The sequence below is a fragment of the Ornithodoros turicata genome, chromosome 1 (assembly GCF_037126465.1).
Source record: "Ornithodoros turicata isolate Travis chromosome 1, ASM3712646v1, whole genome shotgun sequence".
Lineage (NCBI taxonomy): Eukaryota > Metazoa > Arthropoda > Arachnida > Ixodida > Argasidae > Ornithodoros > Ornithodoros turicata.
This window is the reverse complement of record NC_088201.1, coordinates 9,925,454-9,947,734: the sequence shown is the minus strand read 5'-3', so window position 1 is coordinate 9,947,734 and position 22,281 is coordinate 9,925,454. Positions and strand designations below refer to the sequence as shown.

Genomic DNA, 22,281 nt, shown 5'->3' with positions numbered 1-22,281 from the left:
GTAAGGAACACGTGATAATGATGCACAATACAAGGAAGTTGCTCCCCACAGTATCGATACGTCAGTGCTAGTTTGGTTCCGATGGTACGGTTTAACTTTTAAAGCTAAAGTTACTTACAGAATCCGCTACCCTGTCTCAGAAGAAGCTGATAGAATGTGCGCGCGTCTGCGCGTTAGAAACGCACTTTGCAACTTCGGCAACAGACGTGAACAGATGAAGCGAGGACAGCAGGAAGGAGGCAAATATGAGTATGCGTCATGAGCCGACTTCAGAGGGCAGACATCTGTTCGGAATGTATGTCGGAAAACCGCAGACGGCAGTCTTCCCAATCTTCCTAGCCAGTCGTGCCAAAGACTGACTTCCAGTCTTTTGCACAGCCTTGGAGCGCTATCCCCAACCAGCGGATGCTGCGTCGAACAGTCATCCTCTGCACGGAGTTGCAAGTGTCTTCCCCGACGCAACAAATCATTTTGCTTCACTTCCTTCCTATACCTATTTTTGCGGTAAGCCGCAAACGCGCCCTAATCGGCTTTCTGATTTCCACGTCAATCGTTCCTCTTAATCCCCCCCCCCCCCAGATGAATCACCCCAGGCCATAGTCATGATTTATTTGTTGTTGTTGTTGTTGTTCCTCTTAATCCCAAGAGACTTTTCCTACGTTTGCACGGTAACCTGTATCTAAACGCTTCCTGGCGAACCTCAGATGTAGAACACCGTAATCAGCCCGTAAGAGACCGTGGCAGGGTAATCCTCGTTACGAGCGGACCCCTACATCCACTTCTTATCGAGTGTGCCTATTCATAATGAGGCGATTACAGACAGTGTTCATAAGGTCAAGAAGCATGCGCTCAGCTTGACGGAAACAATGTTTCATAATGTGAGGCGCTTTACGTCAATTAATGTTGGGGTGTGCCACATTACGTAATATTGTACATCCACTGAGGAGGGGAGCCCTGAGGCATAAAGCCGAGAATGGCTTGGATTGGCCATTATGCGAGAACGGCAATTATGAGAGTTACTTCCGAGCACCTCCCACGTGTTTGCTAACAGCACGATTGCCAGTAGTTTATACAGAACCGCAAACTCCGAGGGGGGGGGGGGGGGGGGATTGTTGCAAAAAAATTGGGGGTGCAGTTACATCATTGTAACGGTAGAACACAGGGAAAAAGTTGGAGTATTGCCAAACATATGGGGGGAAGGGGGTCTGGATAGACACACAGGAACACAAGCGAGACTGAGATTCAACCTCAAGTGCAGTTCTGAAGTACTGTTCCAGATGACAAAATATCGAAGCACAGACATTATGTCGCGGAATGTGATGAAATGCGTAGAAGTTACAGCTTAGACCGTTGAAAATGTCGTTCACCCTGACGTCGTCTGCTTTTCAGCTTTATAACCCTGCCACATGGACAGTCTTCAATGATCATTGTAACCAATGGTCATTGAACATGCGTGTAATGTGTAACGCCATCTGGGGTGTAACGTGTCAACCTGTCAGGGAGCATTGTACACAATGCTCTTTGCGAAGTTGACACGTTATACGCTTGGTGGCTCCACACGCGTGGTCAATGGCCATTGGTGTTGTTGATCATTGAAGACTGCCCGTGTGGCATGGGGCGGTAGAGGCAATATCAATATTGTAGTACATCGGGTCCCAGAACACGAGTTTCGTTTCCTCGGGGATACATCAATCAAAAATAAGTCACAGTTGCGGCGCAAAAACAGTAGCCTTCTTCACTTTTGATGCAGAATACGTCTTTTTCGGCAACTAAAATTGGAGGGTTCGAATAACGTAACAAAACAAGGAGATGTTTCGACCACTAAGCTGCTAATGGGTACAGTAGTCCAACAACAAAGGCAGTGCACACGGAACACACGAAAGAGGTAGACACGACAAACACTTTTTGCTTGTCACGTCTACGTCCTTCGTGTGCATTCCCTTTGATGTTGAATTATGCCTCACGAACTCGCCCAGCTTTCCGTTGTCACTGGTACAATAGCCGGCGGCACATGACAACAGTATCCTACTGTTGGAATCCGGGATATCCCGGCTGTTTTTTCACGTCAAGAAATCCCGGGATTTGCTGTGAATACTGCAAAACTACTGTTGGAACACTCGCCACGCACAAGTGGAACAATTTCGAGTTATTTCATTTCTAGCGCGCAATTTGAATGACAATTTCATATTTTTGCGGGGTGCCGGTAGGCAGGCTTCCATTGTTGACGCATGTGACACACGCGCCGAAGCTTCGTGCGTTGCTGTCATCGTTTGAGAGGTATTCGGCGGCGTCGAACCGCCGTTATAGGGGCACCCACGTGAACAATGACACAAACCCAAGCAGCACAATGTACTGAAAGTCGAGTGCAATAGGGGTGGACGGTATGTGTCTTATCGATGTTCCTTAGTTTCACGAGTCTGTTCAAGGCCTTCCACCTACCCGTCCACCCCTATTGCACCTGATTTTCAGTACATTTTGCTGCTTGGGAAGGAAGAAAAAAACAAGTGTTTTCAGAAACCAGCCTTTTCCTCAACATTATCACTTTATCAGCCGGTGGTATTCACTTACTGTTGCTTGGCACGTTTTGATACTTCAGTGAGTCAGTTTCGGAAGTCGAATATCTTCCCAAGTAGCAAAATGTACTGAAAGTCGAGTGCAAAAGGGGTGGCCGGGTATGTGGAAGTCCTTGAACAGACTCGTGAAACTAAAGAACATTGATAAGACACATACCGTCCACCCCTATTGCACTCGACTTCCAGTACATTGTGCTGCTTGGGCGGTGACAGCATGAAATAAATTGGTGGGCGTTATGGCGTGACAACTGCGAATAAAAGCGAGTCTTTCGTTTGAGGAGAACATAAAACAGGCCTCATAAAAAGTGTCGCGTATTAAAAATGAATGTTTTGATTAACACGCAGTGATAGAAACGCCTAGGAGACACACACAAGAATCATCAGAGTTACTACAAAAAGGCTGTGCATGCGTGTTATTTCGGGTTGAAGTCAATCCCGTCCCGGGATTATTCGCGGAAAACCCCGACATCCCGGGATTGTAAAAGTGACAAGGGAATCCCTACCCTTAGGTGTCGCGTGCATCGTACCGCGATGGAGCTAGCTCAGCAACGGGAGAAGCTACACGCATTTGACCGCTCAAACGACCCATAATAACGAGTTATACATAGAGCCTGAAGTTTTCGGGAAATATTTTTTTCTAAATTCGGGGGGTAAAAATCGGGTAAATAAACATGTGCACTAAATTCATGCAAATTCGGGTGAAAAAACTTCCAGTACTCTAAATTCGGGGAGAAATCGGGCTCAGTTATTCAAACTAACTGTAGCGGGTTGGTACAAACGGTAATGTAACTGCATTTTTCTGCCAAATAAGTAAGTTAATGCATTCCTACAGACATCCCAGTGAGGGGAATTTGCCGGGTAAAAATCGGGTTTCACCCTAAAGAGTGAACCTTCAATTCGGGGTGAAAATTCGGGGAAGAATCGGGTAAAACCCTAAAACTTCAGGCTCTAGTTATACAGTAAGTATAAGGTTGAAAAACAGTGAACCGTAACACAGTGCAAAGGTGGAAAAAGTGACAGAAATTTCTGCCTTCGAAATGTCGCAACATTTACAAATCAGAGATCTAAAACGACATAAGAATCGAGCGTTGAAAAAAAGAAAACAAAATGCCGGACACAATGAGGGGGGGGGGGGATATGTTTATTAAGAAAAAGAAAGGAAAGGGGTCAATGAGGGGTCATTGAACGTCGCCGAGCCAGCACGGCGCTAGAGAGAGCGTTGCAAAGCTGCGGCCGCACAAAAAACGCCACTCATATATTCTACTGAGCCAATGTGTCCCCAGCACTGCCATGCCCGCATTTTCCTTTCACAAGATTGCATGATCCTACCTTTGCGTACATTGGCGAATAGAGGCCAACCCCTGACGCCGTGTGCTGGGTGTTTCGTTGCTCACAACTGTCCGGACGTGTTACCGAAACGTTTCGTCACGTCCACGCCGAAGCACACGAGCCATATGTGTCTTTGGTTATCTATCAACACTGGCTGCAGCTAACGCGCTTCACTTGCCTTGCGCCGCAGCTCTATCTCGACGCCAGCGGCGCTGTGAGTCAGCGAAAAGTTCCTCTGGCAGCTTATCTTGGCCGACGTACGTCGTCAGCTTCGTTGGTCGCCGACTTCTTTGATGAAACACATATCGTGTCTGGCTTGATTTTGACGATGCGTGTATACTTTTATCGACTACGCCGAACTACTGAAGAGAATTCCGCTTTGACACGTCTTCGCCTCTGTACCTTTATGGACCTTTTTCACATAGCATCCTAGCGGCTCTCCAACGAACCATGCTCGGCGCGCGTCAAAGCAAATCAACGTGGGTAGCACAAAGGACCAAAAACCGGTCAGGAGTGAGGCCGACACGCTTGCGCCATTCGCGCGGTCTCCCCATACTGCGCCATCTAGTGAAGACGGAGATAACCCTCTCCGGCGCCTCAAGGTCATACGCATGCGCATAGGCCATTGTGAAAAAGAAAAAAGGTCCATTGAACGTGAGTGCACGGCTTGTGCGTGGATGTTGGCAGGAACGACTGAAAGTTCCTAAATACGCAAATGGTTTAGAACTGTCCGGGATGGAAATGGAGGTGGTTAGCCATGCTATCAACTAAAAACTTTGAGGAGCGATGGAATGGTCATGTCAGAGACTAGAAAATAAAAGGCGTAATAACGCCCGAAATCTGAAGTAGCTGGTAAAAACTTTGGACGATAATGCTTCATATCGGGAAATACCGGAGAGGTTTTTCCACAGTTTCCTGTAATCGAATTGACCCTGGAAGTAATTATATAACCTTGACAAGAACATCTTTGATTTGCATAATTATTAGGTCTGTCTTTAGCGTTCGACGCTTTGTGTTTGTCCGTTTGTATGTCTGTCTCGGCTTGGTTATTTTCCATGTTCAACCCTTGCTCTTCATCCCGATCTTTGTGTTTAGGCACCTTTTCCTTCAGCCACAGGATGCATGCTATGTTAGCACGACAATAACGTCCAATTGAAACCCGTCAGTTGCATTGAGGAACTTCAGAAATTTCAAGTTTTTCCACGTACTTTATTTTCTTCTCCCACTCCATTTCCCTTCTTCCTTTAGTGCATCATTTTCTTTCCTTCTGCTTACATGTCATGAGGACCTATGACGTCAGTTTGTCTCTTATTTTTTAACGCTGTTTCGTGTAGACGTTATACAAACTTTCACCAACCAAAAAGACAACCTCTTCTTTTTCGCCGCGACATCAAAGCTACATGGTTCAAATTGTAAGAAATGTTATTCGATGCAACGACAGAATGTATGAATCTTTGAACATGTGAAGATAGCAAAACTTTGCAGAATCACTTGGCTTCGGCCAACCCTTCAGAATATTTTGCTCTTGAACGCGTTTTGCTTGATATTTGCCCATACCTATCAGATATGGAAGTGAGAGCATATTTCAGCTGACTAGGCTTCCACGGAAAGAGTTGGGTAGGCACGATTCCGACAAAGATCTCCCAGTTAACAACTTATTTCATGATGGAGGTCATCCACCAGCATGCCCCGCGTCTTTGCCGTTTTATCAAACGACTTCATACGTGTCAAGCATCCGACTTCAGAAAACGTAATGCGAGGAACGTGATGGGAAGATAAACAGATAAAATGAGACTTTTAAAGATTTGTGCGAGAAAGAACCATGCGAGATACACAAATAAATGAAATGTAATTTTTATGTCTATACGTTGGTTGTTCACATTTTCTCTAAAGCTTTGTAGGAATGCAAAGGGATCTCTACCAGAAAATCTGGAAGTACGGTATACGTAAGGATATAGTCTTTCCTTGAAATGGTAAACATGCATATAGCGTGGTCACAAAAAGGATACTGCAAATAAACAGAGCGTAGAACTTTTGAGACTCGTTGCCCGAAGGCTGATGGCGAAGGTAAGTCAACAAGACCAGTATCTCGGGGGACACGTTATGGGATGGTGACAAAAGCTGGCCGCGCACCGGTTGCTGATGAAGATGGGCAGAAGCGGTCGATACACATGGGCGAGCTGCTGGCCTATATCAGTGCAAGTTCTCGACGAGTCTAAATTAGCCTGCGGTCATCACCCCAAACGACAGGACCAAATCTGCAGTCTGACATATAGCAGTACGTGTGGCCTGCCGGCATTTGTACGCGTCCTGAATGTCACCATGGTTTGAGTGGCATCGCCCTTGCGAGGCGGCCAGCCTCTTCATTTCCCGGCACCTCTTGTGAGAGGGTATCTACTGCAGAGCGACGGGAATGCCTTGGCTGGCTCGTTGATGCATTTGCGAGCCTTGTCGGCCGCAGTGATTTCCCCAGAAATTCACTACTGGGGGGGTGCCGAGCTTTCAAGGGGGGGGGGGGGGGGGTCATGCTTAGTGATGGTTCCACTTACGGAATTTTTCTTAGACACGGAAATAATCGTGGCACAACGGTGACATATCTGCACAGCTTTCTCGGTTTATTTGTACACGTTATTACTTTAGAACACGGTACACTAGAATAGAGATTCATTGTGAACGGCATCTCAACCTTAAGATGCATAATCACACGACCGACAAAGATAAGAGACTACCATCTTGTCAACGAACACCTAGCAATCAACGGTGACAACCTTAGAATACCTCGCCTGGTTGAGTTGGGCGCAAATGACTTTTGATGATCCACATTGAGTTTGCGTGCCCGCACACATTTTTGCTCGTACATACGCACAATATATGCACTGCACAGTCACTTTCAAATGATTTTGGACAAATGCATCGTACGATCATCTGCATGACTGTGGTCGTACAACCCAAGTTTGACAGTACAGGATGTAATTCGCTTCGCCGGATTCACTACCAGAAAGTGTTGGTGGCCGAGCTGGGTGGGGTCACCTGAGAAATTTCAGGGGGGGTGTTGCAAAAATGCAGGGAGGGTGTACACCCCCCCCCCCTGAGGGGGGTGTAGGGAAATCCCTGGTCGGCCGTAAGGCATCATGCGTGGCCGTGACAGACGCGGTAGAGGACCCTTTCCCTGATGCAGCCGTAACATAAGTCGTGATTAGCTGTAACGCCAATCCTACAAATAAGTAAGTTCCCGCAAAGAAGAAGACGCACGAGTCAGCTGCCCTAAGAAGCATGCGCATTCCATAGCCCACAAGGCCAGCATGGAGATTGGCAGTGGGTGCGAGCTGAATGTGTTTCATGAAGCGCTAGCCGAAGAAAATCGCCAAGAGCTATGTGGACAGTGTCTGCGGGTAATCGAGAACTGCGTCGGCAAGCCTACCAGACCTTACAATGCCACCTCTGGCCAAATGCTGCAGTACGTACGCGAAGTTTTCGGCGACGTATTTGATACGGCGACTAACTTGGCGCGCGAATCCCGTGGGGACTCCGTCCGCTTCCAAATCCTGGTGCGCATTGTTCAGGCTGAGGGTATCTTCGGCATTGGACGCACGGACACGTACTGCAAGGTTTGGGTGGACGAACGCACAAAACTCGTGTCGGCGACGCAGAAACGCACCTGCACGCCGCGCTGGGACGAAGAGTTCTTGCTGGATGTCCAGGAACCTGCCACCAGTCAGCTTGTTATAGAGGTTTGGAAGAAGGACCCGAATAGCATCCGCGAGGCTTTCTCCCGTTTGTTCCACTCGGATTCCGTACGAAGCTTCTTTGATTCCATACACGACCTATTTGCCAGTTGCTTCCGCCCGCGAAACGATGAATTCGTCGGCAGACTTTGTAGGTTATCGCGCGAGGTCCCTTGTGTCGGGAACGAAGAGTGGCATACCATGAAGAACGAAGCCGGTCAGGATTCGCTCACACGTATACAGGTGGCTATCCATTTTCGTTCCATACCTCCGGCTCATTTCAACGTGCTGAATAGCATTAAAGGTCACTTTGCTCTCAGTTACCTGTTCCTGCATCATCGCGTCTCTCGATGCGCGAGAGATGCGCTTCAGTGGAATAAATGGGAAGACTGCATCGATCGCGAAGGTCTCACGTTGCTGCACCAGCATTCAATCTACAACAATCTTCAAGAAGTTGAGAAGTGTTACTGCTATCTTCTGGCGGTCGCGGAGTTCCGCATCAAGAACTACGCCCGCATCAACTACGCTGTCGCTTACCTCCTCTTCAAGGAACTTCAGCTCGAACTCCAGCAAGCCAGGCACCAGTTCATCAGCGATTCGGTAGCCCGCCTTATACCGGCATTCGCATTTCACATCAGCGTGCTGCTGGCAGATTTTCGACAAGCTTTCCAGCTGCATGATCAGAGGCACAACCTCGACCTTTCGGGAGTGCTATCTATTTGCACGGTTATGGAAACCATTCACCCGATGCACATCATCGACTCTGCTTGCAACGCCTTGCGCAAGAACGAGGAAGAATGGTACAGGAGCCTCGCTCAAGAATGTAGCGGTATGAATGACCTTTCAACAGTGACGTTTGTGCTGGAGCGCATCGGTTCGCAGCAAGAGAAAGCCAACATGATCTTTCAACAAACCTGGAAAGAAACCCACACGAGCATCACAGTTGACCAGTTAGATGTCTTCTTTGAACAAGAAGTGCGGTCTCGTGTGGTGCGCTTGTGCACAGCTATTCACAAGTCCGCCCGCGAGAACGACGAATTAGTCGAGGCGTCCCTGCAGATGTTCACAGTTATTCAAGCATTTGTGCGCAAGACCTTGCCGTTCATATCGTCTTCAAGAACGAATCTTCGCATCCTAAGATATCGCGAGTGGTTCGGCGCGAAAGTGATGGTTGAGTGGTTTACGATTGCTTCAAAATGCAACAAGCTGGTCAAGGTGTTTGTTGAGCGTGACCCCCTTCTGCCCATGAACCCAAATGTCAAATACGGTTCTTCATACAAGGAGACCGTAGGGGCAATTCACGAGCGTTTTATCAAACTCTGGAAACTCATCAACTGGTCAAACTTCTCCTGTGCTCTCGCATTTATTGACAGCATCAAGAAATGGGTATCCCTGTATGCCATCAAAATAGAAGAGCGGGTCAATACCGGCTTTGCCGACGAGTCCGGCGACTGCGTAGTATCTGCGAGACTCTGCGTTGCAATCAACAATCTCACAGCCATGATGTACTACCTGCAGGCCATTCGCTCCAACATCCTGGACAGTCTCGTTGGAACGCCCCAGGGCCTAGAACAGTTCATCGAGTTAGACCTCAAGCTCCAGAGGGCAACCACGTGCCTGGCGTCATCTGAAGCCAGGGTTTCCAACATTGTTGTCCAAAAGATCCAGCCCGAAATAGAGAGGCACATGAGCAGCGTTTTGCAATGTGAAAACACGGTCGAGCAAGAGATCAGAGTCAACTTACTTCAGAAACACACAATGGCGTGCGTTACGGCACTCCACAGTAACCTCGAAGCCATGGCTTTCAAGAGCGTGCTTCGCACCCTTTGGAAGAAGGTCGTCCTACTGCTCAAGCAACTCATGAATAAGTTACAAAACTGGCACTTTTGCACTTTCCAGCTCAACTCTGTGTCCTTTCTCGGCGTCTCCAAAATGATGGAACGACTGCCCAAGTGCTTTGTGGCCAACGACTGCGGGCTCTCGCGGGCAGAGTTGAACGACGACTTGTCCGTGCTACGAAACCAGCTCGAAAACCTGATGCGGCTATTTGACATCATGACGAGTACGTGATCTGCGCCAGACTTTTCCTCCGACGGTATTTCTTGTTAGGCTAGAGGCAATGCGATCCCCGTACCCTGCCGCCGGCAGTGCTTTGTGTCTTTCCTTGTTGAGCGCCAGACATAGTTGTTCCACAAACGTTTTATTGTTTTCTCTCCAAATAAACTGGTTACACCATGCAGTAAAGTATACAGTGACTTGATGGATTAAAAAAAAAACATTTGTGCGCAACAAGAGGCCTTACTAAGGCATTTATAAAACGAGTATGCCAACTGGACGTCTCGTAAAAACGGGTCCTCTCTGGTATCACAGCTGAGGGCACACTTTGATGAGCTGATATGGGATGCAGAGATGAAATCATGGCAGGTAGCTCCAGTCGATAGGCTTCTTTCCCATGCTCTTCAGGTACTCGTTTGTCTTTGAAAAATGGCCACAACCAAAGAAGCCCCGTGATGCAGAAAGCGGTGAGGGGTGGGCACATCGGAGTGTCTTGTGTTTTTTCTTGGGAAAGAATTAAGAACGAATGTGCCAGGTATAATACAGAGTCAAACAGGTGCGGATTCAAAGCAGAGATATGCTAGCTAATTTACATGAAATTATAATGTCAAGTTTGACACATGCAATGTATGAATATCCCCCTGGATTCATTCATTAACCAATTAGTGATATGAAAATTTTGATGAAGTCACTATGAAACAAACAAAAAAAAAACAAATAAAGGAAAGCGAGCAATGAAATAGACAGTTCGTCCCGGTGATGAAACTTCCCAATCATAATCGTCAAACAAAGTTGTTGGTAGACAGTTTGTGGTGCTGGCTATTAGAAGACGACAGAGTCCTTGACAGTATCACTTCAAAATATGTTGCTGTACAGGAAAATGTAGCCAAATGAATGCCCTATCGAATGATGTAAGTTTCAGAAACAAAGCTATCCATGTATCTCCAAAATTAATCTTGGAACACAAAAAATTGGTGCGAACAGCAGAAACCTCACGAAAATACACCTTTATCTAGAACAAAAATGTCAATCTACAAGTTCCAGATTATACAAAATGTGGCAAATTTTGTCAGAAATAATATATGCAAATATCGACACTCTGGACCAAGAAGTTCATGAGTTCTGGAAAATAATGCCAACACTCATGTTGTTTATACAGGGTGTCCCAGCTAAATGCAAACATATTTAAAAAAATATATATATATATTAGTTTTTCCGAGATCAAATCAATTGCAATATAGCATATGCTGAAGGGCGCTTCATTAGGAGGGCGTTAACAAACTCCTAAGGCAATGTCTTAATTAACTTTCAATACTTAACTTTTTAATTATAAAAGCTACGAAGTCGTCCCAATGAGGACATCTGGTCCCTTCGGTCACCTGATACCGGAGCAGTTTTCAGAACAAAAATCGGTTTGATAGATCGTCCGCAAAAAATTCGTGAAGGAACACAATTTTTTTCCTGATTTTGTTCATTGCGCGTCTTCGAAGACGGGTCTTTCCTTCACCCCCAATGTGACAGGGTGAAGGAACACAGTGCTGCCAGATGCATCGAAGATGAGTTTTAACTTGTGGAATCAAAACAAGAACAAATGTATCGGGTGACTCTATCGGAACTGCCCTTATCTTCGATTGCATTTTCTGTTTTCTTTTCATCTTTTCCCAGGACGCAAGAGGCGATAGTGTGCTCTTTCCCCCTCTCACATTGGGGGTGAAGGAAAGACGCGTCTCTAGAGATGCGCAATGAACAAAATTAAGAAAAAATGATGTTCCTTCACGAATTTTTTGCGGACGATCTTTCGAACAGACTTTTGTTCTGAAAATGGCTCCGGTATCAGGTGACCGAAGGGACCAGATGTCCTCATTGGGACAACTTTGTAGCTTTCATAATTAAAAAGTTCATTATTGAAAGTTAATTAAGACATTGCCTTAACAGTTTGCTAATGCCCTCCTAAGAAGCGCCCTTCAGCATATGCTATATTACAATTGATTTGATCTCGGGGAAAAAAGTGATATATATACAGTAGAACCCCTTTGTAGTAAACCCTCTGGGACCATGATGAAATTTTACTAGATCAGGAGTTTTATTATATCAGGTGTGCCATTGAATGTATGGGATTCTATCGGGACCGCAGTTCTCGTTTACTATAAGCAGAGTTTTACTACAAGAGGAGTAACTATAAAGAGGTTCTACTGTATATTTAAAAAAAATGTGTTTGGATTTGGCTGGGACACCCTGTATAACTGAGTGACCGAGACCGTTGAAGAAGTAAAACAGAAATTAACATCATAACTTCTGCAGAAAACATTAGTTCCTTGCTCAACTTCCCTGGTCCTGTACCACATGTTGCTATTTCACCACTTTTCAACTCCTCCTGGTTAGTTTCGGCACAGGAAGAATAGCAATAGTGCAAGTTATATACATATCCACACATTCAGCACAAAAATCTGATTATCTAACACCTTCAGAGTCGTTATTTGCAATCTAATAAATGAAATCGAACCCAAATATGCTTCGAATGTGAGTATCGCGCATTTGAGAAACAGGTACACCACGGAAACGCGAAGCCGCGACAAAGATAAAATCCCCACAGTGCCTCCTTGGCGCAGAGTCAGCTTCATAAATCACCACCACGAGGAAAAGCTAGAAGTGTAAACGTAACTCATTCTGTAGTGTTTATAGTATCCACCAAATGTCACCACTTGTCCATATCTGCTTTGGAGGCCGAGCAGCGCCGCTTCGAAACCATCGATCACCGGGTGATCCGACGCTCTATGGGTGTGGTAAGGAAAGGGTTAAAAGACTCCCAGACTACTCTGTGAGGTTATAAGTCCAGGTCTACATGCAGCCCTTGTTCAACACAAAGTGGAAGATTGTTGTTTTCATAGAGGAGGGGAAAGGGGGGAAAGGAGGGGGAAAGGGGGGGTGATGTAGGTGGAAAGTGCGGTCAGCCTGCTCTAAAGTGGCGTCTCGGTGCACCCAGGGGAGGGTGAAAGAGGGATAGGCGAGATGATGGTGGCACATGAGAGGGAGGGGTGTGCTTATCCTCTTGCTCTGGGATTTCGGGTAGTCCAAGAGGACTACCCACCACGGAAAACATGCGAGCATCTCTCAGTAGTCTCCATTGGGATGCTCCCTGTACCACGGTAACCGCCAGGGTTATTGGCGAAGGTGCCCCATGATGTTTTTCACAGAAACAGCTCTACTTGGTCCCTGTTTACAGACACTCCCAACCTGGGACTACTATGAAGCTAGACAATGGGAAGGATCGTTACCTTGTCAATGATTGCTCCCTTTTTCTGTGCATAGGCTCCCCACAAGAGGAAGACGACACCAGAGCATCGCTGATCGATGCACTTGATGACTGCATCCGTGAACGTCTCCCATCCCCTATCCTTGTGAGAGTTTGCGGCGTTTTTTCGCACTGTTAATCCGGCATTGAGGAGGAGGACACCTACAAATTGTACAACTGATGTCTTAGAAAACTCACACAGTGCAGCACACATAGAGCCTGAAGTTTTCGGGGAAGTATTTTTTTCTAAATTCGGGGGGTAAAAATCGGGTAAATAAATGTGTGCACTAAATTCGTGCGAATTCGGGTGAAAAAAACCTCCATTACGCTAAAATCGGGGAGAAATCGGGCTCAGTTATTCAAACTGACTGTAGCGGTTTGGTACAAACGGTGATGTAACTGCATTTTTCTGCCAAACAAGTAAGTTGGTGCATTCCTACAGACATCCCAGAGAGGGCAATTTGGCTGGTAAAAATCGGGTTTCACCCTAAAGAGGCAACCTTCAATTCGGGGTGCAAATTCGGCGAAGAATCGGGTAAAACCCTAAAACTTCAGGCTCTAAGCATACACAACTAGTATTGAAGCATGGGGTCTCGAAAAAACAGTGAAAATTCCAATTTCAAGTAGCGGAAAAAAAAAAAGGCTTTGAGATACATAATGTAATGTCAAACAATGATCATGCATGCAACTGCAGTAAAAATGATCCAGATGCAGTGCAGTGAAGCAAAGCCATGCAGTCACATAAATGTGTGTGTGAACTTCCTGTAGTGATGCCATTATATAGTAACGTAAACAAGGCAGATCCTGATTAAACGTAACGCTTACTAGGCCTTAATGGATAGGACAACAGTTAGAACAGACACTACACAAGGTCCTGGGCCTGCTTGCACAAAACTCTGTGAGTGCAACACTCAACGAGTGTTTCACTCAAGCTGATCGACAAGCAATAGGCCTGAGTGCAATATTCGTTGAGTGCTGCTGTATATAATTAATGTATTAATATAAATATTAACAGCTATACTTAATACTAACAATAACAAATCCAATATAATGGGTTTTCAGACAGTTCCCGCACTTTACTTGCCTACGGCACCCAACAAGCTGTTAGATGTGTGGTCCCCCTGTTTGCGTATTCTCCACCTCCATGGATACTCCGCATTACCTTGTTCTGCCCATCCAAACAAGGCACCGTGGGATGGCTTTTGAAAGTCTGGGATATCACTCGACAGTTCCTTGTAGATGTTCACCAAGCTACAAATCCATGTGCAAACAAAAAAAAAGAAAAGAAATGAAATAAAACACTTCGTTAAAAAATTACTCGACAAAGTACGTTTATTTACCTCATTGGAACTGCGACACCTTTAGGCACACTGAATGCCAGACCTGTAGGCAAAGAATGTTTCAGGTTCAGATGTTACTCCTGGACAGATCACTGTTCAGCCCTTACCATGAGCCTGATCAGGATTGTGGTATGGATCTTGTCCAAGGATGACTACCTTGACCTATGATCAGTTACACCAGTAGCATCAGTTGAATCAGTTATATCAGTTGAACACCAGTAGCGTTGGCAACATAAAACTAATACTAAATACCTCATGACTAGAAATAAATGTTGGGGAAAGTGGGACTGACAACAAGTTCCCAAACAGTTCTCAAAGTCTGGGAATTTGTTGTGTGTCTCCCTCTTTTCCTTGTCTCAAGTTTGTTTGATGTTTGTTTGATGTTTGTTTCTTTGTTTGACCTTTTGACTAAATACCTGATTTATGTCACAGCAACGTGTCCAGGTGTACACATTTTCAGCATCAGGGTACACTGTGTACTTCTTCCTTTCTTCGGCAAGGAATTTGCTGAGCTAAAAATAAAGACGAAACGAGGAAGATTTTTTAATACATTTTGTAGGAGGCACACGCACCATGTCTGGCCAACCAACTGAAAGCCATACTTTGCTTTGCCACGACACTATTTGAGGACGCCAGCACTCTACTAATATCTGGCATCATTTCAACAGTGACCACCACTAATACGTTAAAAGCTTGCCTTCTCAAAGTACTCCTTCGAAAATTCCTGTTCAAGCGCACTAAACCAGGACACTCCAATATTGGGTGAGAGTGCAGGTAAAGTACGGGAGAGGAGTTTAATCTTTGCCTGGAGTCGTTTCTCTTCTATGGCAGCTTTCGATAAAACGGGCGAACTGTTAGTTGTTGCTTGCTCCCCCGACGTTTTCTGACGCTTTGACGTGGAATCCTAGAAGTAACAAAAGGCAGTAAATCATGAGGAACAACCTGTAACCTAGGAACACTCTGCATAAGAGTGCTAGTACAGCTTTGGACAAAAGTTTACGTAACACTGGGGTGCCCACTGGAGCGACACCTCAGCAGCAAACGGGAGCGGACACACGTACTGAGAGACGGACAGAACAGCCGGTGTCCAGGTGTCTAGCATGGGGCCATTCCGATGAAGAAGTATGCCAGTTTCGTGTTCCGTAAACTTTTGTCCAAAGCCATACAGCTCGCATCGAAGTTAACTTGAACGTGATTCCGGCCTGTGGACCCCTGGTGGTGCTTAGTAGAAATAACGGCAAAGGATGCTTTGGTCATCTACTTACAGTTAGAAGGGGAGTGACCCTCGTTATGAAGGTGTATTCGTATCACTACAAATCAAGGGAAAGGAGGTGAAGGAGAGCAGGGAGAAGGTCGATTGACGGGTCGTTCATGCATTCCGGAGTTGTAGCTATCGAAGCCTACACGTTATCTACGACTCCCGCATGCATGGTTGCTGGTCTGAGTTCCTTGGCTGCGTTTGTGTTCTAAATATTTCCCCAAACTCAGGGATATGTTATCTCCCTGCGTATACCATTGTACGTACACCATTGTGCTCCCTTTTCTTTATTTTGTGTAACCCACGTACATCTGCAAATTTATTGCCTTGAAGGTACCTTATATCAATCAATAATTAAAATGATTCAATGGATGACCAAAAATTAACTTTAAGATGTGACCAGCACTTTGAAGAACAGAAGTTCAACAGAAGCTATAATGAACAACATATAAGGAAAAAAAGCATGCAACATGCAAAGGCTGCTGTCGGGATTTAGTTCAACACAATATTCACGCAGCGAAGGGCGCAAGAGGAAATTTCATTTTATAACGGCACCCACGTTGTAGTACTGAGTCATGCATGTGCAGATTTACACTTACAAGGTTGGACATTGACCTCTTTGAAACGGCTGAACGTTCAAAAAAATCTGATATTTGCTTTTGTCCTGGCATTTTGCAGAGTTGCTTTGGCGATATCTTATCTAGGGTAACTAATGGTAGCACTGCACTTCGCGCCAAAAAACAACCCATTCGGCCCAGATCAGCGACAAGCACGTGATCATCAAGATAGTAGTGTGGAAAGACTGCGAATTGGTAGGAGTTCGTAGTTGAGCAAAAAAAAAACGGACCACACAGCACGAACTCATTTTTTCCGACTTATTCAATTAAAGTCTACATTGCAGGCACGGCAGGCACGGTGCGGGCATATGGTGCGGGATAGGTACTTGGCTTCGTCTAGCTTGCTTATCGCCTTGGCTATGGCTTACTACTTTCTACTGTGGCTTTTGTCGCTCTGTGGCTGCGCAGGATGTTTGTATATCGTCGTTAATCGTTTACCGTGTTTTCTCACAAATCTGATGTGACATGTTGCACAACGATTGTCTGTTTGGATGCTTATATCGTTCACTAACCGCTATGACTGTAGCTGACAGTGCTGCTGAAATTGTTCAGTAGCGTGTGATCCTTGTTCTGCGACTTGTCTTCACTGAAGATCGTTTAATGTTTTTGAATGGCAATGAATTTTGTTGTCACACCTTGATACAATGGGCAAGGGCATGTTCTCGAGCTTGAAAGTATTTATTCTGCCCACAGGCATTGGAGCACCTAGAGTAAAGCTGTTCAAATCGAAGATTATAGAATATGGTGGTGAAATCGCGAACACTGCAGGTGCCGCAACACATATTGTATGCATGGAATCTATGGATCTTCCACGTTTAACGCAGATAATCAAGAAAGATGCTATATCGCATGGCCCAATAATAGTGAAAAGCACATGGTTAAGTGAATGCCTTAAACAGAGTTCACTTCTTCCAACGCAACCATACGAGTTGATGCTAAGTAACGAAATTGATACAAATGCGGATGTCCCAAGGAAAGTTAAAGTCTCAGATGCATGTGACCCTCCGTCCGTTACGTCGCAACAGCCACCATGTTCCCCTACCCAGCCACTCGTGTCGGTGAGTATCGCCATAAGTGCACACGAATATGTCTATGAAAAAGCATAATTTACTTCATTGTGCGCTCTCGACTTTCAGAGCAAATGGATTTGTTCCACTTCATCTTCTGAAAAGAGTCTGAACATGAATAAACACATCACTGACCAACTAGAGGCAGGATGACGGTGTGGTGCCTACCATAGCTGCAAGCTAATGTTATTGAATTGCAGGAAATGGTTGAGACATATCAGAGTACGAAAGATCACTGGCGTGCACTTGGATATGAAAAGGCTATCAAGGCTCTTAAAAGTCACCCCACAGAAATCACATCGTGGGAGGTGAGCATGGCCACACTGAGAGTTTTTTTTTTTTTTTTTTTTTGTGAACATATGCCAAAACATTTATTTCGCTTAGGAAGCAAAAGCTCTGCCAAACATCGGACAAAGGTTGGCAGACAAGATATGGGAGATTGTACAGCAAGGGAAATTGAGAAAGCTAGAGCAATTTCAAAGTCAAGAGAATGTTTCTGCCCTGAACTTATTCAATAAAATTTGGGGTGTGGGTCCAGCGACTGCAGAGAGATGGGTTCAGCAGGTGTGTGAGCTGTTTGTATATCGTAACCTATGTGCATTTTAAATATGATGTATTTTTTTTGCGAGGCATAGGAGATAAAAGAGCATGTTCAACGCTGTAGCATATCAGCTTGTTACATTTCTGTAGGGGTGTCGCTCACTGGATGACATTAAATCACGAAGTGACCTGACAAAGCAGCAAGAGATAGGACTCAAGCACTTTGAGGATTTTCTTGAGAAGATGCCGCGCAGTGAGGCAGAAGAAATTGCAAATATTGTGCGTTTTAACATTGTGAAGCTGTTGAAAGGACATTATTAATTTGTGTTTTTACATATGTAGGTTAAAGAGACAGCACTTTCGGTTCAGCCAGATCTGGAGGTTATTCCTTGTGGATCTTTCCGAAGAGGCCGACCTATGTGTGGTGACGTTGATGTCCTCATTACTCACAAAGACGGAACATCTCACGAAAATGTTTTGTGCAGAATAATCAGTCTGCTTCACAAAAAAGGTATGCTAGTCTGTATGGGGCCAATAAAAAGACAGAAATTCGAGAATTTTTGTTCCAGGATTTTTGACGGATGATTTGGCCACTCCGCACGAGGACGGTGCCCAGAAGAAGTACATGGGAGTTTGCAAGCTCGCCAGAAATTGTAGCAAGGTAAGCAGTTTTAGGTGTTTCGACATTTGTAGCCAGAAGGCATAAGTTACTGCAGAAATGTAACTCGGTTACGGGAACAACTACTCAAATTTGGATATGTAGCTAATTCTGAGCACTTTTTTTTTTTTAATACAGTGAAAGTAAACTTGAATTATTCTAGCTGGGAAGAGCTAAAGAAGCCCACACATAAATAAGGCTGTTGGTTATTGAAACTGAAGCCAGAAATGTTGATCAAATATGCAGAAGTGGTGGTAAGCACAAAGATGCTACAGTTTATGTGAACTATTAAGGCCCATAAAATCTTATGTGGCATAATGCAAGTAAAAATAATTCTTACTAATTCACCATTAGTTGACAGAAACAGATCCACTGATACCAATTTGAAGGAAAAGCCTCAGCTCAGGAGGCTTTAACATAAAGCTGTCATCTGTCCAATGCAGCACCGGCGTTTGGACATCTTTGTTGTACCTGCGGATGAATTCGCCTGTGCTCTGATGGCCTACACAGGGTCGGCTCACTTCAATCGTTCCATTAGGCTGTTGGCGCGGAAGAAGGGCATGACGCTGTCACATCAGTGTCTGTGTGCGGATGTGCTCAGAAAGGTAAACTGGCTGCTGAAAATTATATGATGTGTCAGGAGCGGTCGTGCCATTTGAATGTCACAGGGTGAAGAGAAGCTTAGCCAAGGACATCGACTTCCCACTCCAACAGAAGAATCCATCTTTGAACACCTTGGCCTAAAGTACAGAACTCCTGCAGAGAGGGATCACTAGTCACTTCTCACTCCTGTTTTTATTTTCATTTTTATTCCGCATGCTTTTTATTATACCAGACATTATTAGACATCATGCGCATCACATCACATGATGCACACATGATTCATGCGTCATTTACATGGTGTGGTATGAATGAAATGGTCTGTTTTAGCACCCTTATATGGACGGTATGATTTTAAAAATTGTTTTTATGAAGTTACTTAAATAAAATTTGATATGGTATTGTTATTCGGGGACACGCTAATATTATGCGCTTGTGTATTTGTAAATGATATTTTGGCGTTTAAGTTCACTTCAGAACTTGCATATTGCCCTCTCGGATGAATAGTTTTTCTGAAACCAGAATAACAAGTGAAATGCTGAGAAGCGGCAATGAAACCATTATTATTGTATGACAGATAAAACGGGCAGAGCGGAAGGAGCGATGAGGTGCAGTCAAGCTGAGAGTAATAAAGTAAGAGTAATGAAGCGTGTTAAGAACCGAGAGGCATGGGCACAGAAAGATGCACACGTACACGCGTGTTCAGCAAACTACCCTTGATCCCTAACTCTAGAGAACCAGAACTGCAGAGTATTTTTCTTTTTGTGGTGTTCTTACTTTGTTCACGGTAAAAGAAGTGCCCATACTTTTTCATCCCGGCTACCCATATTTTGCGGAACCTTAATTTCGTGAAAACACTTCAACCACAAAATTCGCGAAAATTAAGTCCTTGCAAAAATTTCTACTTTTACAGTATATATACATATATTGTGTCACTTCCCTGTGCCGGGCTGACGAGCTCCAAGTTGAGCGAAACAGCTGTCCTCGACTGGGAGTGCACGATCAAATTGTAAGCATATGCTCAACGTGCAGCCACAGAGCTAGGCTATTTTTCCTTTGGATATGTACTTGCTGGCTTGCACTGCGGCCTCCACAGCGGCCGTCACTGTGGAACATTGACGTCTCGCCGAGACGCATTGTTAGCGCCGACCCAAGATCGTGTCACTTCCCTGCGCCGGACTGACGAGCTCCAAGTAGAGCGAAACAGCTGTCCCCGGCTGGGAGTGCACGATCAAATTGTAAGCATATGCTCAACGTGCAGCCACAGAGCTTCGGCTATTTTTCCTTTGTGTATACAGGGTGTGTGCAGAAAAACATGACCCGCATTTTTACATGTAACTCGTTGTCTACTTAGCCGAGGAACTTCCGGTGGCGCACGACGGCGTATTTATGCGTGCGAAAGCTACAAAAAAATCCTGGAAGCCATACTCAGTGTAAAAAAATTAACTGAGCGCGAAAACATGGGCTTCCATGCATTAGAATAGGGCAGTCATGACAGTGCATGGTAGTGCATTTCGGTCTCATGAGAGTTATGTGCTGGCACCGCTATGGGTACTGCCGATGAGCATCCATGTGGGACATCGTTTCGATTTATGCACCGATAGCTCCCCTAGCGGTACTTGAACACAACTCTCCTACGTGCACCACGTTGCCCTTTCACATACACCCTATTGTCCACCATGTTGCCCTATTCTGATGCACGGAAGCCGACGTTTTCGTTGTTCCGTTTATTTTTTAAGCTGGGTATGGATTCCACAATTTTTCTACAGATTTCGCACGCATAAATGCGCCGTCGTGCGCCACCGGAAGGTCCTCGGCTAAGTAGACAACGAGTTACATGTAAAAATGCCGGTCATGTTTTTCTGCACACACCCTGTATATATACAGGGTGTCCCAGAAAACGTGTCATTGAATTATAATAAAAAAACTACGCCACCTAGAATCATGCGGTCAACAGCATTTGTTCTTATTAGGTTTTTGCCACCACCTGATGTGAATGTCATGTACTCCAAGTTTAATTATGTAAATATTTGCGAACTGAACTCGGAAATTTGCCAAGTAATGGTCACTTTTTTACCCCACCAATATGAAGAGCATGCCGAATTCACTCAAATTCACTCAAATTCACTCAAATTCATGATAATTCACAGTGATATTCAGGAGCTATCCCATCGGAAAAAATAGCCGAATATCATGCTTTTCGGAGCACCGGACCATAGCGCGCGACGACTTTTCGAGCGCAATTGCTCTCAGTGCGACGAAAGGAGGTTCCGAAGCCAGTCCACAGAGTGATAGTAGAAAATGTAACGGTTCCTAAAATGGGAGAAGGAAAGCATAATCCCAGCCAAAGTCGAACGTGATAAGGCGTGTCTGTTTTATCTATTTCTGCGATGTCGGGGAGGGCTGGGTTTCCAACCTCCTTTCGTCGGACTGACAAAGATTGCGCTGAAAAATTCATCGTGCGCTATTCTGTGCGACCTCCGTAGAGCATGATGTTCAGCTATTTTTTCCGATGGGATAGCCCCTGAATATCCCTGTAAATTATCATTAATTTGACTAAATTAGACATGCTCTTCACATTGGTGGGGTAAAAAAGTGACCTTTACTAGGCAAATTTCCGACTTAAGCTCGCAAAAGTTTACATAATTAAACTTACCTTACACGACATTCATATGAGGAGGTGGCAAAAACCCAGTAAGAACAAATGCCATTGACCCCGTGACTCTAGGTGTTGTAGTTTTTTTATTATAATTCAATGACACGTTTTCTGGGACACCCTGTATATATATGTATGTATGTGGGTGGGTGTGCGAGCGAGCGAGAGAGAAGAAATGTAGGAGAGAATATGCAGAGAGTGAGTGGATGTCCCGTTACTTGAATGAGGCCCCTTGGTAAGATGTTGGAAAGCAGATGCCAGGTTCCATTCCCGCCGCTGTCTGGCTTTTTCGACGACTGCCATATTTCAATTCCAGAGTCCAAGAGTCGACTCTCGAGTTGCTCGAGTCCAATAAACGAACGCAATCCTATATGTTATTTATGTTGTATTTCTATAAACGGAAAGAGCGTGTTGGCCGTGATGCGGTGGCGGGATCTCAGCAGGGGAAGGCGCTAAAACCTGACGGGTATCATTGGGGTGCACATAAGTGCTCCTACGCGCTAGGTGCGGATGTAGTTCCCTGGTTGGCGCAAGTTTACAATTCTCACTCGACTGGTCCATGGTGTCGGCG

The 22,281-nt window shown here is 45.1% G+C and overlaps 3 protein-coding genes across 4 annotated transcripts; 2 read left to right on the top strand and 1 right to left on the bottom strand.

Annotated features, from left to right (window-relative positions):
- Positions 1–7,204: 7,204 nt before the first annotated feature.
- LOC135392866 (BAI1-associated protein 3-like) lies at positions 7,205–9,697 on the top strand. Its single transcript, XM_064623728.1, has one exon. It carries the CDS (start codon positions 7,205–7,207, stop codon positions 9,695–9,697), a length of 2,493 nt encoding a protein of 830 aa, XP_064479798.1.
- A 114-nt stretch (positions 9,698–9,811) lies between these two features.
- On the bottom strand, positions 9,812–22,271 carry LOC135392104 (uracil-DNA glycosylase-like). The gene is made up of 9 exons (XM_064623050.1): positions 22,259–22,271; positions 21,929–22,077; positions 15,012–15,218; positions 14,731–14,826; positions 14,422–14,476; positions 14,315–14,357; positions 14,137–14,225; positions 12,958–13,136; positions 9,812–10,186 (listed from the first exon to the last, which is right to left on the bottom strand). Exons 1-9 carry the CDS (start codon positions 22,269–22,271, stop codon positions 10,043–10,045), a joined length of 975 nt encoding a protein of 324 aa, XP_064479120.1. The 3' UTR covers positions 9,812–10,042.
- Positions 16,531–19,461, top strand: LOC135377459 (DNA polymerase lambda-like). Of its 2 annotated transcripts, XM_064609866.1 has the most exons (9): positions 16,533–17,247; positions 17,326–17,400; positions 17,457–17,564; positions 17,641–17,820; positions 17,947–18,075; positions 18,139–18,307; positions 18,366–18,457; positions 18,898–19,059; positions 19,123–19,461. In XM_064609866.1, the coding sequence occupies exons 1-9, from the start codon at positions 16,834–16,836 to the stop codon at positions 19,228–19,230; spliced, it is 1,437 nt and encodes a 478-aa protein (XP_064465936.1). In that variant the 5' UTR covers positions 16,533–16,833; the 3' UTR covers positions 19,231–19,461. The 2 variants fall into 2 exon arrangements, with proteins under 2 accessions (XP_064465937.1, XP_064465936.1); XM_064609867.1 differs by lacking the exons at positions 17,641–17,820; positions 17,947–18,075 and having other exon boundaries at positions 16,531–17,247.
- Positions 22,272–22,281: the final 10 nt, after the last annotated feature.

Coding starts and splice junctions, on each gene's coding strand:
- LOC135392866 (XM_064623728.1), top strand. CDS start 7,205: ATGGAGATTGGCAGTGGGTGCGAGCTGAATGTGTTTCATGAAGCGCTA.
- LOC135377459 (XM_064609866.1), top strand. CDS start 16,834: ATGGGCAAGGGCATGTTCTCGAGCTTGAAAGTATTTATTCTGCCCACA. Junction 18,458..18,897: donor TCGCCAGAAATTGTAGCAAG/GTAAGCAGTTTT, acceptor TGTCCAATGCAG/CACCGGCGTTTGGACATCTT. Junction 19,060..19,122: donor GTGCGGATGTGCTCAGAAAG/GTAAACTGGCTG, acceptor TGAATGTCACAG/GGTGAAGAGAAGCTTAGCCA.
- LOC135392104 (XM_064623050.1), bottom strand. Junction 14,827..15,011: donor CGAAGGAGTACTTTGAGAAG/GCAAGCTTTTAA, acceptor CTTTATTTTTAG/CTCAGCAAATTCCTTGCCGA. Junction 14,358..14,421: donor CAATCCTGATCAGGCTCATG/GTAAGGGCTGAA, acceptor CTTTGCCTACAG/GTCTGGCATTCAGTGTGCCT.